Source organism: Girardinichthys multiradiatus, chromosome 2 (genome assembly GCF_021462225.1).
Source record: "Girardinichthys multiradiatus isolate DD_20200921_A chromosome 2, DD_fGirMul_XY1, whole genome shotgun sequence".
NCBI lineage: Eukaryota > Metazoa > Chordata > Actinopteri > Cyprinodontiformes > Goodeidae > Girardinichthys > Girardinichthys multiradiatus.
This window is the reverse complement of record NC_061795.1, coordinates 41,030,274-41,051,040: the sequence shown is the minus strand read 5'-3', so window position 1 is coordinate 41,051,040 and position 20,767 is coordinate 41,030,274. Positions and strand designations below refer to the sequence as shown.

The 20,767-nt window shown below is 38.9% G+C and overlaps 1 protein-coding gene across 1 annotated transcript in view; it reads left to right on the top strand.

Moving 5' to 3' along the window:
- The window catches only part of syt9b (synaptotagmin IXb), a 66,553-nt gene extending 46,147 nt beyond the window's left edge, over nucleotides 1-20,406 (top strand). Inside the window, exon 8 of the mRNA XM_047354821.1 lies at nucleotides 19,509-20,406. Within this exon, the coding sequence (XP_047210777.1) occupies nucleotides 19,509-19,586 (78 nt within the window). The 3' untranslated portion in view covers nucleotides 19,587-20,406. The remainder of the gene's footprint in view (nucleotides 1-19,508) is intronic.
- Nucleotides 20,407-20,767: the final 361 nt, after the last annotated feature.

Here is a 20,767-nt window from a genome sequence, read left to right as displayed (position 1 = left end):
AAAAATAGATGATGCTGCTACAGTAAACAAAGTAAAAAAATGCTTAAGCTATTTCACCTTTTAAAAAATTAGATGTAGGGGCATTTTAATCTCGGCTTAAAGCCCCTATCTGTAAAATGTCATCAAGGAGTTGTGGAACACCCCCTGATAGCAGTTAGAATTACATTCACAATTAGTTTGCTTAGCAGAATCAGCTTTGTCTAATGTTATTTGCCAATAATACAAATGAAACAGCATATAGTTGATGTGAGCAGCATGTGTTAGCATTGTCTAGATATACAACAGTAACTAAAGGAGTTATTAAAGTTGAGGTGTTTTTAACATCCTGTCGATGTAAGACGATACTTGGCAATCCTTTGTTGGTTGAAGTGATCATAAATAGGTTGAATAGATATTTCACTGATATGTTTTAAAAACTATTTTTAGGATTTCAATCAACATGGTGAATAACTTTACCTGTCCTGCAACACAAATGTACTGATGTGCATGTTATTTTCACTGACACAAATAGCAAATCAGCGTATTAAAAGGCAGCAGCTTAATGCATTTACCATCTAAACACAAAGATGATTTTCTCAAGATCAAACTGAGCACCAAAGTGGGAAAAATGGGATTTAAGAGACTTTAATGTTGGCGTTGTTAATGGTACCAGATAGGCTGGTCTGACCTTTTTTAGAAGCTATTGATCTACTGAGATTTTCACGCACAACGTTTTCTTGTTTTCCAAGAACAGTCAGCAAAACCATCCAGTACGCAGCAGTTGTGTTGACAAAAGTGTCAGGTCAAAGAAGGATGGGTAGACTGGTTTTCCTTTAAGTGACTTAAAGGCAACATTAGCTCAAACCATCATAGTTTGCAACCAACGTATGAGGAATATCATATCTGCATACTAAAGACATGTCTTACCTTGAAGCAGATGGGCTACAGTAGCAGAAGACCACACTGGACCCCACTCCAGTCAGTTAAGATCAGGAAACTGAAGCAAAAATTCACACAACCCATGTCTCAGTCTTAAATTCTGTAATCATATCCAAATGGTAGGGTCACAATTTGGTGTAAATAACTTGAAAACATGGAACCATTCTACCTTACAGTATACATCAACAGTTTTAGGCTGGTTGTGTAATAGTGTGGGGAATATTTTCTTGGCACACATTTGGCCCCTCATCACCAATTGAGCATAGTTTAAAACCCACACATGAGTATTGCTTATGAAATGATCAAAATGTACCAAACTTCTGGTGACAACTTCCAGCAGGGTAATGCAACAGGTCAGAAAGCTCAAATTATCTCAAAATGGTTTCACTGTACACTAGGGCCCTCCACAGTTACCAGATCTCGATCCAATTGCACTTTTGGGACGTGGTGGGACCAGAGATTCCCATCATGGATGCACAGCCAACAGATCTGGATCACATGAGAGGCTATACTCTCAGTATACAAAGTAATCTCTAAGGAATATTCTCAGCCTTTCTGAATATATGCCTCAAAGGATTACGTTTTTAAGCAAGAAAGGGCTAACTCCGTTCTAACAAAGTGTTCCTAATAAAGAGGAAAGTGAGTGTGTATTGTATGGATATTTTTTACACAGTTGTTTTGGATAATACGAATTTATTTTCAACCTCATGTCATCCAATTTTGTTAGTATTTCTAACAGTGTTTCATAAATATACATTGATAAAGTTTAAGTTTAAGAAAACTTTGTTTATTTAATTTTGACTAAATAGTTTGTTACCTGAGCAATATTTCGGTATTGTTCATTGTCTCTCTCTAAAAAAGAAGGCTGAAATTATGAGATGTCTTGTAGAGAGCATAATTTTGCTTCTGTTCCCTGTCATCTGCCTCTTGCTTTTCCAATATATTTTTTTTTATCAACTACATGTTGCTTGACATCACAAAAGCCTCAATGAGTGATTAAAACTTTACGGTGTCAGACCCATTTGTGCACCAGGTAGATATTCTCCCTCACACATTCCCACTGTGGACAGCACTTAATTGTTGAACCTATTTGTTTTTTTCAGTTGTGACTTTAGCTTTAAAGAATACTTTTGTATAATCTCACACCATTTTTTAGCATGGCCAATGGTCATCAGATTATTGGATTAAGGTCAGGCAGCCTGTAATTTATGATTGATGCATGGTGAATTACATTATCGTGATGTAAATAAATAAAAGAAAGTTCCCTTTGAATCCCAGCTTACAGTAATCATCTACTCTTACTTAAGGTTGTATTCATTGGACATGATTAATAACAGTTGGCACGTTTTATGACAACAATGACTTTTTTGTTGATGAATTCAAAATGTTTTGCAAATCAGACATTTTAAGTCTTTACAGGGATTGATTACAAGAGGCATTCATCCTGTTAGTGCCATAAAGTCATAATTTCTTTGCCATGACTGAAATATTCATGTATAGCAGTACAAATGAAAAAATATTGTCTCAAGAAAATTAGTCTGCCATTTGTATAAATTCTAATGCATTCATTAACATTGTGGACCTACAACAAAGGCACATCTTTACAGAAGTCACTTCGATGGATCATTTTCAAATGAATACATCTGTTATCCCATGCTTATTTGTTTTCCATTCTGAAGTACTGTTAAAAAACAAATAGAGCAAAAACAATTACGTAACAAACATACTGCATAACCCTCATGTATACTTGACTTGTTTTGCTGTGATTGCCACAACTGAGGCTCTGTTTTCAGAGACAGAGTGAGCGAGGTGGCTACATTCACAGAGCTGTTTCTATTTCTGACTTCCCAGCCCACACTCATTAAAAAAACAGGGCATGCTAAAACAGATGCTGGACTGATTCATGTAAAGAGTTGTCAGAGCCTAATATATTGGCATTCAGCTTAAGGGGTAAGAATCTAAAACCCTCCAAAATGGATTGCTGTCCCAGTGAATGGGACAATATATTTGAAATTTCTTCTCACTGAAGAATGTAAAGCCCAAGCTCAAATTAATTCACTGTTCCCTGATATGTTTGACTTGCTGTGTTTACTGTAATGCAATGTGCCTTATGATAAAGTTTGGGCTATTTGGGCTTGTCTTCAAAAAGACTTTTGATGTAAATCCTCTCCTGACATCATTAGTTTTTTATACCAGATTCGGTGATGCTCATTATGACAAAGCTAAGGAACTCCTGGAATCTTATTCTGCCCCTAATGAACATTCAGATTTTATTTGCAACAATCATGACATTTTTTTCTCTGAAACAAGGCCAAATTTAATGAGCATAATCTGTTTCCATCATTCTACCACCTAGAGGACTGACATGTCTTAAGTCTGCTACAAAATAATCCTAAGGCCTAGCAGTTGTGTCTTATAAAAATGCAGGCCCCAAAAGCTTCATCCAGTTGGAACATTTATAAATACTGTGTGCACCTAAAATATTTAAAACATTTACTTAAAAAGCATTTTAGCATTACTATTTGAAAACCTGTTTGCAAAAATTAAAGATTTAAAGTTACAGCACTAAAACTCTTAATGCTGTAACACCAAAGACTGACAGTGTCATTTTTCCTTGGTAATTCAAGGCTTGTTTTCAGTGAAAGGGTAAGGTGTTCAGAAGCAATTCCCATTAACCAACAGGCCATGTAGCAACAACACATGCAGCAATAAAACCACAACTGAACAGTATGATTTAGACTCTGCCCACACACAAGTATTTCACAAAAGCTTTTTTATGTATTTGCCTTCCATCTACATGCAGTGTTTTTGGAAATACATTTTACAAAGTGAAGATTTACAAAGCTCAGGCATAAATTCACAAAGTTTTTTGCACATGCTAAATATGTGAAAAACCAGTGTCCATGTGTCTGTCTAATACCGAAACTACTCGCAAAAGAAGAACAGCTTCTAATACAAATCTATAAAGTAAATGGTGTCCCTTTGGGCTTCCACAGTTTGCCAACAAATGGTGTGTAGAGCATGCTTTTAGGGCAGAGGTCAGTAATTCTGGTCCTTAAGAGACAATGTCCTGCAGATGTGTCTCCAACACACCTAATTTAAATAGCTTACTTACATCCTCTGTCATCACCAAAGTGTGTTCAATGAGGAAAACATCTCAGACAAGTTAAAAACCTGCTCCTGGCGATCGGAATTGCCCACACATGATTTAGGGGAATGTCCACATCTATTTCTGTGCCAATAGTTTTGCATTATGACAGACCAAAGCTGTTTGTTTCACGCAGGTTATGTTGAAAAATACTGTCTACTGAAAGCTGGTGGTCATTTTGCTGTAGAAGAAAAACAGCCAGCAGCAGTGCTGCTGACTTTATAAAAAACAAAAAGGCTGTATCATAAGAGGATGAACTACTACTGAGGTGTGTCCATTATTTTTTTAAGGATTTCTTTAATTAAATACATTTCTAAATTAATTAAAATCCTTCTTTTGTAATTCAGAATATACACCTTATGATTGCTAAACATTCCAACAGATAAAGCTTCACGTGGATGGAAATGTCAAGTTTAAAAAAGAAATTTAAAATTTCCAAAATATTAAAAAAATAAGTACTGTACATATTATTGGACACTAAATAAAATAATCTTTAACTGTCAATTCAACCTGGAAAGACTCAAAAATGAGAGAAACACAGAGATGGCAATTAGAGGAGTTTATTAGCTGATGTTTGATTTCTTTTGGCGCTCGGACCATGGTGGAAGACATGGATGCTGATAATGATCTTAGGGTTAGAATTAGAGAAGTCTTCCCCCTGGGATCCTGATACTGGTGGTGGAGTGGAGGCCTGAGGAGATAAGGGAGTCGGAAGGAGCTTGAAGCCTGATGGTGGAGATGGGGTGGAGGAGGGTCGGAACTCAGCTGTAGAGCAGGAGATTCTGCATATGAAGGTCTTTTAAAGCAAAGCCTGGATGGATGATTGGCTGAAGAGGAATGTGGATCAAGAGCTCATTGGTTGGAGCGGAGAACGTGGTGGAGTAATTAGAGGGAGCCGGAAGTGGAGGTGAGTCTTCCAAGTTGAATTTTCGTCAAAACTCCATTACACTTTAAATGAATCAGTAAGAGGAATTAATCATGTCATAGTCTTTACAACCTGTGGAGGTGCATTAAAAACATCCACAACACAAAGCTGTTTAGAAATACCCAACCAAATCTCTTTCCTCCCTAGTCAGGAGCTGCTCTTAAATTTTCAAGGAGAGCCTTAATTTTAATCTTAATCTGCCCACAGCCATCAGCATCTACAACGGCTCTTTGAGGAAACCTTCATAATATGAGCTATAACAACATTTAATTTCCCTTTGGGATTAATAAAGTATTTTTGAATTGAATTGAATTGAATTAATCTTTGTGGGAAAATATTTTCTATCTCTTCCTGTTTTTGACCGAAGCATAGAAAATTGTAATCTGACAAACAAATGGGTATACATTGCTTGTGCACTTGATTGCCAGGTGTTGATCTTTATCTGTGTGTATTTAGTGCCTTATGTACTGTAAATGCAATAAATAAATGCAGTATGATCACAAAATAAAGCAGTCTCTGCAAAATGAGCAGAAAATTGTGGAAATTTCAATTTGTGGTGCCTTTGTGTATACTTGAGAAATGGAAATTTCTCATGAAATGGTGTAGAGAAGGACCCATATGCAGGGAGGGGGCAGGAGGCAGGCAGGCGGACATAAACAGTTTTATTAAAAAAAGGAAATTCAACAACTTACAAAAACTACAAAAAGTCCAGCGGGGAATCAAAAAATAATACATGACAAGTGCAGCACGGGAAAACGGGCTGGCAGGATGAACAGAATTATCTGACCAGGAGCTGAGTTGACTAAGGCTATGTTTACAGGCAAAAACAGCCCAAATCTGACTTTTTTACCTATATATGACCCATATTTGACCTTTTCATGGCAGTCAGAATGGGCCAATTCCAATCTCTTCAGTTCCAAAACAAAATACGATTTGTGCCATTTTCATATGTTGCACTAACTTAGATATACATTCAGTGGAGTTCAAAGCCTCCGCAGTCAGAATGGTCATGTCGCATTTCTTCCAACTTTTTACGTCATTGTTGTAAGGATTATGATTTATTGTTTAATTAATATTTATCAAGAATTATAATTTAAAATCATAATTTGAAATTTTTTTATTTTTTAACCGAAAATCATTACTTACAAATAGAAATCAGAGATATCCTCTGGTGTTGTGATTATGGGCTCAAAGCTCTTTAATAATTACAATTAGCTATTCATCATTAATAATTGATAAATTCTTAACCAAAACCACAAAATGTCACTGTTTATTCAACCGCTGCACCGAAGGTGGGGGAACTTCTACCTTGTTTTGACAGATAAATCACTCTTGCATGAAGTAAAAAAAAATGCTTCTCTTAAATATTTATATGAAGATTTATTGAAGCCAAATAATTCTGATATACCATTATTCTGGTCCAAAAACCTTCACCTAACTAACAAGCACTATTCTACACAAAGGGAATAAAAATGACTACCTAACAATAATAATACAAGAAAAACATATAAGCACATTGAGTGTCTATGAAGATCAAACCAGCAGTTTTATGGACAAAATGTTTAATTTGGGTTAAATAGAAAGAGAAGTCCTCCTGGTGTACTGATGTCTCGATTGCAGCGATCAGCTGCCAAAATGCTGGAGCCACGCCCCTTTAGCCTCTAGCAGCTGATTGCCCCAAATCTCGAACAAGGAGTCATAAAACTCTGAGGCGGGAACTCAGTGGAAAAACTCCAGTAATAAAACTGGAACAAAGGAGTGGTCAGGCGAGGCCCAGACCCAGGCAGTTTCTTTGAATTAAAAAGGAGTTAAAAGTCCAACTTTTAACTCCTGGCTGATTTGGGATCAGCCGGACAAAACACGAACATGCACAATTCACAGCAAATCAAAACACAGCTCAGCATAAAACACTTCAATCAGTATTACATGCAACAAGTTGATACCTTGGATTAAGTACTGGTGATTCTAAATCACTTTAACTATGCCTCATGCTGCCCAGATTTCTAAATGCACCTATCCGATTTAATATAAAAAGAACGAAATTACTTGATTTCTTCTCCCCACCGGTTGAGGATGGGTCAGGTCTGAAGAAAACCAGGGGGACGGGGATCACGCTTCTGTGATCAACTCAAGAAGAAAAACGGTAAACTTCTCATCTGTCCTGGAGGGGAAAATATGAAGAACCGTTTGATCGACTGAATCAACAAGGAGGAAACTCATCTCCTTGGAAATAAAACTTCTGTGGGTTTTCACCTGCGCCGGGTGTCAGCGTGGCCTTCGATCGGTATATGAATCTTCTGACCTTCTTGTATCAGACAGATTTCCAGCATTCAAGCTCTTCCGGGAAGGGCCGTGTGGAGAAAAAGTTTACCTGCGAGTTTTTGTCTCTCTAGATATGTGCCTCCGTTGCGTCGTCCCGTGAGACACGCTGGAAATGGCAAGGAACTCTTATTTTCTGCGGGTTTTACAATCCCGGGTGACATCAGAGCAGCAATATCTGTTGAGCAGCGCATGTTCAACTGTGCGACCAAAATGGATGACTCCAACATTGTCCTGGTTCTGACTACACATCCACATCTGCATTATCCTACTGCACATGCAGGTTGCTTTGGGGTCATGAACCATTCAGACTGAAGTCTGATGGCAGTGGCATTTAATTAGTAGTTTGAACGATTTCAGCAAGACTTCGGAATAGAGCATCAAGACCTGCAGTGTGAACGTAGCCAGAGAGATGTTTAAACTGGAGAGCTGATTCCTGAACAAGGAGCAGGTAGTTAGAAACTGGGTGCAGCAGGGAAGGAACGCAAGTACCTGACGTAGAACAGAGGAAATGGGAAAAATGACTGATAAAACACAAATAGATGAAGGGAGCAGAAAATAAATACCAAAATAAAGCAAACCCAAAGATGATGGCATAACCATTGCAAAAATGTTGCAGGTTTTTTTTTTCCTGTTACTGTCTACCTTTAGTCCATTACAATTAAGCTTTGCTCATGTGCTTCAAAGGTTACCGAGAGAAATTTGTAAACGATGTCCAATCTAAAATTAGTAACACTTGGTTAATTCGTTATGTTCAGAGTATTCTTTTGTATTTCTGCATGTTACTAATGTCAACTACAAGGTTCCATGGTAAAGCATCTTTACTAATTTTTGCATTTATTTTTAGGGTTTCTTCTACAGCATTAGTATCCAAACGTTTTGCCTCATGGGCCATAATTTAAAGAAATTTCAGTTAGTCATTTTCTATACCGCTTCTTCCATAGTGGGTCGCGGGGAAGCTGGTGCCTATCTCCAGCAGTCTATGGGCGGGAGGCAGGGTACACCCTGGACCGGTCACCAGTCCTTCGCAGGGCAGCACACAAACAACCATGCACACATCTAAGGGCAATTTAGAGAGACCAATTAACCTAACAGGCATGTTTTTGGACTGTGGGAGGAAGCCGGAGTATCTGGTGAGAACTCACGCATGCACAGGGAGAACATGCAAAAAGACCCCCGATGGGAGTTGAACCCAGGACCTTCTTGCTGAAAGGCAACAGTGCTACCAACTGCACCACCATACAGCCCTAAAGAATTTTCGATAATTTCAATTTTCAGTTTATTATTTTTACCCGCTCAACAGTGAACTAAACACACAATATTATAATGAAGCAAATAAAGGTAGTCAATTTTTTTGTGGTTAAAAAAGAAAAAAATGGCCAAAAAAGCTTTTTATTCTATTCTCAACAAGAACAGAGGACGTGTTGCTTTTCTTCAAACTGTATGCTTTGTTTAGCCAAGTTTAATGAATAATTTACTTTTTGAATGAGTCATTCAGGTGTGTAGTTCTTCTTACAATTAAAGCAACATGGTTTATAAAAGGCACATTTCTGGTGTTGTGCCAAACATTTTTGATTTTAAGAATATTTAATACGTCTGCATCTTTTTTGAAAGGCCTGGCAACTGTGAAAATTTTACCCTAAACATAAAAAAACACAAAATCAGTTTTAGGGTAAATCTTCTCCAGGCTGCACGGTGTACACCCCTGTATTAAAAGCTTTACACAACAGAAACTGCAATGAGATCATCTTTCATGTAGAAACTTTAACAATGCAGATTAATCAGCCTCCAGTCAAACTTAATACATAAAGGAGTAGGGCTGGGCATTGTGGCTAATTTTCTAAATCGATTCAATTTTGATTCATAAGGTTCTGAATCGATTATTTGCAATTCCATTCGATTCAATTAATTCATTATGGTCTTAAATAATTAAAAATTCACAACTGAGTTACAAAATACAAATTTACTTTATTTTTTATCTTCACCGTAAACAAAACATAAAACAGAAAGTCCAGACTTGTAAATTGGGCAGCTTAAAATTTAACTTAAACAAAACAATTAAACAAAACTGTCAAGTCTCAAAAGGGCAAACATGAAATAAGAAAGGAAGTGCAAGTAAAACTGTACTTGGAACTACAGGTTTTCATAACTGCAAACTGCATTAGGGCACTGTTTCTTTAAGTTCAAAATTAAATAATGGTAACAAAACTACAAATAAACTGTCAAGACTTGTCAATGTGACTTTGTTCTCACTTCTCACTAAATGTGAGATTCTTGTGAAGGAAAACGAGCTCATTGACATGATCCGGGGTTAGGTGGCGCCTTTTTGTAGTGACAATATCACCCGCAGTGGAAAACACCCTCTCTGACAAAATACTGGTCCCTGGGACACAAAGGTATTGCTTAGCAATTCGAGTCAACGGTGGATACTCTCTTTCGTTTGACCTCCACCAGTTCAGAGGATTCTCATTCAGCCCAGCAGGGTTTTCTGCCCTGTATCTTCTTATTTTATCTTCAGCCCTCATTGCTGGAGTTTTTTGTCCATGGTTCTTTACTATTGGTGAGTAAACTGTCCAAAGGAGAGACTCCAAGTTGCTGGATTTCTTAGGCTTCTTGGGCAAAGTTGCTTCACCCATCTCCTGAGCTCCTTTATCGATATCAATACCCTCAGTATTTTGCTATTGAAAAAGACAGGAAAACCCCCCAGAAATAAATAGATTGAAAATCATTTATAAACTCTAAAATTATATAATATTTATTACAATCCAAAATAGAATATTTTAATTGTTAATGAAAACATAATTATTATTTAATACATTTTCTTTTTCTAAATATTTACATCCCACACAGCAGTGGCAGCCTCAGTCTGCAGTCTGGAGAAGGTGTCATCTTGCTCTTCAGCAAACAGGAATGGAAGGGCCTTAAAGCAAGGATCCAGTGCTGATGCTGCATACAATGTGCCTTTTTGCACATCATATCTTCAAGACATTTCACAAATCATTTTGGTTATAACAGTATGAGTGAGGATAAACCTTGTGTTTGTACAGATGCAACAGCATACATACAAACAAAAAATTGCACGAATTATGAATCATTAACTGCTACAACGAATCAGTAATACACAAAACAAAAAAATTTTTTTTTTGGAATTCATGATAGAACCTATTTAAAATTTTGATTACCACTAAATACTGCAAACACAGAGAGAGAGAGAGAGAGGGAGCTTAGCATACCTTGTCTGCAAGTTATTCTTTACTGCAGTCTTGAATTCCCTCACCAGGGTGGAGTCTTGTATGCTGGGGAAAAGGGATTCTGGAGCAGGCTTAGAAGTGGAGCAATGGCAGATAGAGTTCGTTGCTTGTCCTCAGACATTACCAGTGTAGCTTTTTTCATTGGTTGCAAAACCCGCACCAAATCTTTGGCAATTGTTACTTCCTCCTCTGTTAAGGTGCACAGATCTTTTTCATTCCTGCGTACGTCTTGTGAAAGGAGAGTGGCAGAGATGGCTGGCTATTGCTCTAAAAATGTTCCACCTAGTCACAACGTCAACTGTTGGCTTGTGCGCTGGCTGTTGAAGTAGCTTCTGTTTTTCTTTTAGTATTTTGTTTGTCATCGTACTTCGGTGGAAAAACGTTGCTATGCGCCTCACACGGGCAAGCAGATGTGACACAGCTGGGATCTTTAGACCTGCTTGTGAGGCCAAACTCAGTGTGTGCGCAAAGCAGCCAACGTGCATTAGCTGCATTATCTCCACCGCACAAACCATATTTGCAGTGTTGTCCGTAACGACTGCTGGGTCTTTGCTGCTCCACCCCCATTTCTGAATGGATCCCATCAACATATCCGCTATATTACTAGCTGTGTGGCTTGTGTGAACCTTGGTGGTCTCTAGCACATGAGAGATGAGGTACCACTCATTGCCAATATAGTGACAAGTCACTTCCATGTACGACTGCGTTGACAGTGATGTCCATGTGTCACACGTTATGCCGACTCTTTCTGCTGATTCCATTTTCATTAAGATGTCGTCTTTTACACGTGTGTACATCATGGGGACTGTTTCAGTCAGATGTTTACGTTGCACCATAAAATAGTGGGGTTAGAGCATATGAAGGAGTCGTTTGAAGCCTTTGTTTTCCACTACCGAGTACGGCCGTAAATCTTTACAAATGAAAGCTACAATGGCCTCTGTTATCTTAATCGCCCGCGGAGAATCAGCTGGTAATGCTAACGAGTCTCTTAGTTTCTTTTGTTTTACCACAGAAGGCTTGTTGTCAGATGCTAACGTTAGCATAGCGGGATGCCTCGTCAAGTAGTTTGTTAAGTTTGTAGTATTTCTACAATAACTGACCTCTGCTTGGCAGATCTTGCAAACTACTTTGGTTCTGTCCAGCTCTTTGTCATTTTCTGTCGTTTTAAATCCGAAATGGTTCCAGACATCAGATTTTAGTTATGATGGCTTGCTGAGCGCAGCCTTATGCGCGTTGGCCATTTTGTGAATACACACGCATGTGTTTGAACGTGAACCTGACCTCACGCACGAGACTGTTGAAAAATCGATTCCATGCCTTATGAATTGATATTGCTTAATTTAAATGGAATCGATCCGAAATCAATTAAATTGATTTTTTTACCCAGCCCCAGAGGTGTTTTTAGGGTCTCAAAACATTGGGGCCTTTAGCCCAAATCCAAAATATTTAGTTTTCAAGAAGACAATTTATAGGTAATTTAAAATTAAAATAATATAGGACATATTGTACCAATTCTCTGTCTTGACTGGTTTTAGACTGAATGTGAATTATTGTGATTCAAACAAAAAAGGTTTGCAATAATGTTACTTTTTATTTTTGTTAGAAGCTGAATGAAGGACAAGGAGAAACAGTGTTTAGACCTGATGAAAAACCATTTTGCTGAAACAAATAATGACACATTTTGAGGTATTTAGAAAATAACTTAATCTGAATTTTTGCTGACAAAAGTTTTTCTTACACTCAGAGATGTTTACTATGGGCCAGATAAATATGCTTCTTTTGTCATCTACAAAAATTACCTTTTTAAATGTTACATTCTCATCAAAGTGTTCCACTGCTGTGGCTCCATTGTCTTTATTCTTATATTTCAAAAAAGGAAAGTGGTATAAAGTTGATTTTCCTAAATCTTAGTCAAATGGTAAAATCCTAAAACACATTTATTTTATTATGCCAAGAGCATTCGAAACATTTTATTAAAATTGTTCCTTCTTTTATGAACCTGTTCTCTTTTATCGCCATCTTTTCAGCCCTTCATTCTACTTCTGAAGAAATTTGGCCTGCCAAAAATAATAAATGAAACATTTTTCAACACAGTCTTTTGTTCTGCACTGAGCATGTGAGACATTAGTGCAGTTCTTACTATTAAACACTTTGAGAGGAAAGGGTGTTAAGTTGTGGTGTTTAAAACAGAGCATAGAGCCTCATCCTGGACCTTATCAGTACTAATATTACAGTTATTAATAACTGTAGACATATGGTATGTCTCACCTTTATTAAAACTGTATCCGTGTTTAATGAGTTTAGTTTATATAATATTACATGTGTAATTCAGAAAAATAAAATAGTAATCTATGGTCCACCTGTGATTAATTGCTATGATTTATTTCTTAATTATACTGCATCTTTAAACCCAGAGCTGTATGTTTAGAATTAGCACAGAAGATATGAAACAGAAGAAGGAGGCTTTGCACTTTCTACTATGTCTTACTGACAGGAGGAGATATTTTCCTGGTTTGTTGAGCACCACTTTTTTCTGTCTACATGTAGAACTTGACTATAAGAACGGCTGCAGCAATGAGATGCAATGTGTTGATCTGAAGGACCTTTTAATGTGTTCAGCTACGTTAGGATTAAATGCTTTTATTTTGACTGAAGTAAAGGACCAGATATTTTCACATTATGATGCAAATTCGGCTAGAAGCTCACAGAGAAGGTTGTTACTGTTTTCTATCACAGCCAGACCATTTGACTTCACCTGTAGCTCAGGTGAAATTTCCTCATCATGACCCTGATGATGCTCATTAGAGTGAACTTCCAACTCATGTCTTACTGGGTGAATAAGTGATTAGCTGTAACTTACAATTAGCCCATTCCGATTCAGCATTCAGGTTTTCCCGCTGTCTTTGTCTGGGTTATACCGCTCTGCTTCCACCTGTTCCTGAACACAGCCAACAGGCTTCCACTGTCCAGTTGGCTCCGTGGTTGCTCTGAAATGAGCCCTGTTCGAGGCGCTCAGTGTAACTATTCAGTTAATGAAGGAGGCAAGTCAACCTGGAGTAAACTGCTGTTCTGGAGTTCTCCAGAATGGAGTCCGTCTCTGGTTGTGCCCGTAGTTACGGATTTGTGGTGCTGCGAGGGCACAAATAAATATTTTTTGTCTTCTTCTTTTAATTCAATGTCAGGTTAGGTGGAGCGGGACGTGATTATATGGAACACAATTGAAAAAATCTGATTGTTTTTAGATAAAAATGTGAAGTCCAATACCATTTTGTGGCTGCATCTTTTTAATACTTCTAAATTTCTTCTATCAAGTGGTCCGGGTCTATTCAGAAAACATCCGGCGCTTCTGCCCCTGAAGCCCAAGTCTAACTACGCGCCTGCCCAGCCCTATAAAGGAGTGATGTGTCCACTTTATAAAACAGCAGGCATGCTGTTGTATTGCTTTTTAAACCCCACTATTATATGACAGTTGTTTAATTTTTTTACACCTGGACACTAAATTTCCATCCACGTCCCCTCATACAAGATGTGGCATTAGCTGTCACTTTCTTTACCCATGGGTATTCAGTGGTGGTGATCATGATATTTTTATTATTTTTAACATGTCCTGTCCGGCAGAGAAGCACTCAGAATTGTTGTCTGAGTGCCAGGAAAAAGCCCAACAGATTTACTTTCACAAGTGGAGCATTACAGCTAATGCTTTAAAGCTCTGCTTGATATTCATAAAAAGAAACTTTATTAGAAACTGCTTTGGGATTATTTCAATTGTTACGGACATGGAGCGGAAATGGAAAGGAAAACAAAGAAGCACGAAAGAGAGAAAGGGGGCCAAAAAGGAAAAGGGGAGAGAAGGAGAATAGAATGGAGGAAAGAAAGAAGGATGAAGAGAATACAAGATAACATCCTGCTTGCTTCTACACCTGCAGAAATGTTCGTATTACCAGCCTTTTTACCGAAAGTTGCACGGTACTTATGAATGCAAAATGTATTTAGTGGTAAATGCAGCTCAATATAGAACATTTGTATATCTGGTAACACCTAAATCTAAACACCTGTGGGTCTGAGTGTGAGCGCGCGTGTGCATACAAGGTTTCTCCATAAAAATATGCAATAGTGACTGTGAGGAGCCACAGACCCGCCCCCCTGGACCCGGGACAGATACGGAGGAGATCCAAACCACAGACATAAGGCCCCCCCAGAGCACAGGAACCCCAGAAGAACCACCGCCGGGCTACCATAACCCCCCAGAGAGGAGCAGGGGAGAATCCCAGGGGAACCACCCAGCAGCCACAGTGCAGAAGCCCCAGGGAGCTGCAGCAACGAGCCCACAGGCCCCGCTGGCAGCCATCTACGCCCGAGCAGATCCAGCCATGGACCCAGAGACCCGAGACCCTGGGACATATCACTCCCCAAGCAGAGGCCCGACCGAGCCCAGGGGTCCAGGCCCCAACAAGCAGCCACCAGGAGTGAGCCAGCACACACCAAAGCACCCAGCCCCATATACCGAGAATCACAAGTACACAGGCGAGCAGAGATACCAACCACCAGCAGGTAGTGTGGTGGGGAATAGGCACCACATTCGATGGGGGCCTAAACTGATCTAGGAGAGGGAGCATCCTAAGACCCAACCTGACACAAAAAAACAGGCACACACAATCACAATCAGACATTCCCGCCCTCATGCGTACACATAAGAACACCCGATACACCGTAGGAACAACCAGCCCCCCGGACCTAGGAGGTGGTCCCCTTCCTTCCGGGGGTGGAGACAGGCAGACCGCCCCACCACCTGAACCTGGTCTGGGCTAGCCTGGGCTCGTGCCTGATCCTGAGCGACCCCGGCCTGGACCCCGAACCCAAACACCATGAATCACCCCCCCACAGCACATGGGCACACTCCGAAAGGCAGACAAAGCAACACCAACACACAGCCCCGCTCGAAGCACCCGCACCGCGTCCCACCATCACCGCACATGACAGCAAGGCAAGGGCCCCACGCAATGCTGTCCCAGCCCCCCGCCCACAGGTGCAACAGGGCAGACACCGTCGAGCACACAGCGGAGCCCCCAACCCCACACCAAGACGGGACAAACTCACCCGGCAAGAGGTCTCTGGCCAGCGGCAAGTATTCGAGGCCGACGTCCCCCACCCCGACCCCGCAACCACACAGACACACCGCATCCCTGCCACTGAAACGATAGCCCAGGTAGATCCTGATATTTTTTTAAAGCTTTGAAAGCAGAAGAGCTTTCTCTCTGTTTGAGACATACATACAGTCCCATACAAAAGTATTCATACTCCTGCAACATGTTCACATTTTGTCACATTACTGCCTCAAACATCACTGCAAGTTATTGTGCATAATGGTGCGAGAAAGTGGGAGATAAAAGGATTCATTGTTTTGTTTATATTTTTTTTTATATTTGAAAATTGTGGCATGCGTCTGTAATCCTCCCTGAGTCATATTAAGCACTACCATTTCACGGCAAACACAGTTGCAGGTATTTAAGAGTGTGTCTCTCCCAGCTTTGCACATTTAGACGATAAACACTTCACTCATTCCTTTATGGAAAAAAACTCAATCTCAGTGAGACTGGATGGAGAGCATCTGTGAACATCAGTCAATAGGTCTTGCCAAAAATTCTTAATCGGATGGAGGTCAATCTCTGCTCCATTTTTAGTCATTGGGTTCTTCTAAGAGGTTTTTCTTTCAGCATTGTCCTGTATTTAGCTCAATCCACCGTCCCTTCATCTTCGACGAGTCTCCCTGCTCCTGCTGCAGAATTCATCCTACACAGTCCGGGATGGTGTTTTCAGGGTGATCTGCCTGTGATGATTAGTTTTCTGCCACACGTAATTGGAGGATTTTTGCTATCTAGGTGACTTTTGAAGAAAAGGTTGCTTCAGAGTACCAGAGTAAAGGAGACTGAATACAGATGCATGCTACACCTTTTTGGTTTTTGTTTGTAAAAAGAACTATGTATATAATTTTCCTTCCACTTCGCAATCATGTTCTGATTTGTGTTGGTTGATCACATAAAATCCCCCAAAAAGGTATTAAAGTTTGTTGTTTAAAGTGGCAAAATACAATAAAATGTAAGGCACAAATACTTTTGCAAGGCACTCTAGAGTGTATATTACCTATGTTATATACAGTGTGTTGCATAAAATCCCACATACCTACAAACTCTCACCTACTGTGGGTCTGTTAGACAATTAACAGAAGCTTTGAATTTTTCACTGGGAACATTAATAATTCATCAGCTTGATCTCTTCAGCCACTGATGTCAACACATGCACTCACCCACCAAAACACATTACATACTTCCCCTGAGTATTTCCAACCAGTTCTGATACTACAGGGGGAAAAGTAAAGAATATACAAAAACCTTAAAAGCTCAGTTTCCTTCACTTTGTCACATGAATGAGTGGCTGAATCACAAAGAGGCTCACTGCAGGCACTGCCTGCTCAAAGAGAGGTTGGCCAACTTTGAGCTTTAGTCTCTGGCTTTGCAGTCTCAGGGGGCTGGCGCCGGTTGGAATCCATCACCAAAGTACACTAGCTTTTACTGGGCAGGTTAAATTCAGATCAAATGGCACAAGATCAAAATTCAAAACAATTTTGAAGAGCAGCTTTCACGGCTTAGAACGTTTTCCTTTTTCTCGTTTTTTTTCTTGTGAAATGGATGAGGTCAGCATGGAGCTCCAAATATTCTTTAAAAGAGGTCAACAGACATTTATGTAAAGTAGTCAAGAAATACAGAAGAAGTTCAACTTCTTCTAAAGATTAACCTTAGAGTTAACCTACACTGAAGGAAAACCAGAGCAAACCATTATACTCCCTCTGTTCGAAGCAAAGGGAGCTCTAAATGCTTCTTGTTTGCATTCTGCTGGTTTTTAATGAGAATGTCTATTATATGTTTCTTAGAGCTCGGGTTAACTGTGATCACCTGCTTGTGGCTGGAAAAGATATTCATAAAAACAGAGACAGAAGCCAAAAAATTAGTTTGAATGACAGTTTTGGGCTCAGTAAAACTAAAAGGAGCTCCAGAGTTGGATACTAATTCCATTTACATGAATAAAATATTTATTCTAGCATTTTTTAATGAAAACAATTTATTGTATGTTTAAATGGCGGCAATTATCCAAATAGTTGCACAAATCATAAGAATGATAATGATGTGCAGGCACCTTTAGGCTTTGCTTTCGTTGAAAATGGCACTTCTACTCTCTTTGTACCATTTGTACTCAAATATGGAAACATTCTATTGCCACACATGCATTTGTAGTACCACAAACATGTCAAAATTGGTATCAATTTACATAAATGTCCACTAGATATATTGCTATGATGCTACTATATCTAGGACCACCTGGTTTTGTAAAACCACGAAGTAGAATAAGGTGGACAATGCTTTTTTGTTAAAACACTCTTAATGAGACCCTCATTGAGCCAATTGTAACTACAAAACCCAACTGTTAGCCCTAACTGCTATTAATGTTGGATGCCCCCCCCACCCATAGGGGCTTTGTTTCAGACCCCAAGAATTAAGTTATTTTTCATTAAAATTATATATAAAACCCTTATTTTTTTTTTTACAAATACACTACTCAAACCTTTATTTGTTTGCAAAGTGTCACCTCCATAATGTATGTATCTTCAGTTATATGTATTAGAAATTTAGCAGGCTTATGAAAACAGCTAAGTTAATCTTAAAATCTAAAAACTAAATAATCCAATCATATCAACCTAAGCCAAAACACATCACAAAACTTTACTTTTTAAATCATAAACATATACAAACAGTTAGGTTTGAATACCTAAACTTTAAACTCAGCATATGACTGGTGGTAAATTACTATCATCTTATAGACTAATGTAGGACTAGCTTCACCAGTGAAGTAGTAACATCATACGGAATCCTATATTGAGCCTTGGATCCTCAACAGCAGACATTTCATAAGAACTGAAACACTCCATCCCATTCCTTTGAAGACCACTGGGTAAAAAATATACTCACCCTTTAAACTTTGTTTTTACAATTGTTCACATTACAACCTCAAACTTAATGTATATTACTGGGATTTTGTGTTCAAGCAATGCAAAGTAGTACCAGACTTAAAAGTGGGGGAAAGTGATATAGTTAAGCCTAAAATTTGTACCCCTGGCAGATTTAGATTTAAAGTAATCTTTATATTTTACCAGCATGCACACTATATTGCCAAAAGTAGTTGTCTTTCAACTTTTACATGTACATTGATGACATCTTATTGTTAATCCATAAAATCCAATTTGTTGTTCGACCCATGGTTGCCAGCAACAGCAACTTTAACTATTCTGACTACATATTCCACAAGTTTTAGGAGTGTGTTCATTGTTAAATGAGAAAACCAGAATTGCATTCATCCTAAAGGGGTTCAAGGAGGTTGAGGTCAGGACTGTGTGCAGGCCAGTCAAGTTTCTCCACACCAAGCACCTGCAGCCATGGAAGTAATTGTAACACCAGAATTCATTGTTTTGGTGGTGTGACCCATTTATTTGGGTAATACAGAGTATTTTCTGTCTGGAAGTAATTTTAAAGTTTAAGAGTGACCCAGCCAGAGTCCTGAGTTGAACCTGACAGAGAATCTGTGGAGGGAGCTAATGGAAACATGCAAGCTCTTTTGGGCGGCCACTAATGGGCTTTGCTGTGCTAAGTAGACTTTTAGTTTTCCTATACATTCAGCCAACTCGTTATTCAAGCAAATGTGTAATTTACGGTGACTCTGCTCTTCATTATAATCAGTAGCACAGAAGTTTATATGCTTTAATAAAATAAAGAGAACAATTTCTTTTTCTAACAAACTCAAGTGAGAGGTCTGACTGCATATTGGTTGTGTCACTTCAAAACATTTTTGTTTTTGTTTCACATTTGTCAAAAACATTGTTTTCTTTCTTGTGCTCCAGTGGGTCGGACAGGGGGCGACAGTGAGTGGAAGCCAAGGAGGATCTACCAACTCCCTCAAGACGCCACCGTCACCATGATCACATGCACAAGCACAAAAAGATCCAATGTCTCAGGATGGGAAAATGTTGGAAAAGTGATTGAACTGATAATCCTAATTATCCTAATTGTTTAGACATTCAAGGCATGACTAACAGTAGCATCATCAGCTGTAGGCCAGTACAAAAAATTATTTGTCATTAGATTGAAGCAAGTTTTAATGTGCTAAGACAACTGAAAAGGCTTCTCCCACTCCTTTACATTCTTGTGTGTACTCACAAACCAAAAACCACTTAACATTCCAACTGAACCACCACAATGCTCTTATTTGTGATACAAATCTGTTACTGATAGTATTAACAAGATAAAGTTATCTAATGAATCTAGTATTTTGTTTTTCTTCTTTACTTAAGCTTATTGTTTGTGGACTAAAATAATTTCATTTAGGCAAATGTGTTTGAGCTTAAACTGTTGATCTGTGTGAGTGGCCGGTTATTACAATGTGTTTGCTTTATAACAAAAGATACGTTAGAATTTAATAAGAGCTTCTTGCTTAGATGACCGAAGACCTATATTTCTTTATCTTTTTTTATCTGTTGTGAGGAGTTGTCAAACTTTAACATGCACTGTATGTTGTTTGTATTCTGCAACGACTGAAAAGAACAAAGGGGATTTTACTGGAAACATTGGTTTTACTGTACCTCAGTGGAAGACTTTCCTGCAGAGCAATTCTTGTGACGATGTTTGCTAAAAGACTGTGTATATGGGCAGAAACAAATATTGGTGTTTTATTTTGTGCATGTTAAATTGTCATTCTTTGCTAACAGGATGTTGTCAAAATAAAGTAACAAAATGTTAAAAGTTGTCCTCATTTGAGCAGAATCCACAGCTCTTCTTAAATGAATGTATTCTGTGATCATTTTGTGTCATAAATAAGGAAACACTGGATCAAGATCACCCCACAGTCTCCAGGGGCTTTAAGACTGATGTTTCTGAATTGCAGTAAATTTGGAAAACCTCACCCAGAGGTGCTGGATTGCATTTGGGGAGCCATTGGTTGAGTGGAGGTGGACCTCTTTGCCTCCAGAAAGGGAGTTCACTTTGAAGGTGTATGCGGCTGCTATTTTCTGTTGCTGGTTCACAGAACGGTCAGCCCCTTTCTAAACAATGGCTGGCACACTGGATTGTGGAGGTGATCACTACAGCTTACTCCTTGCAGTGA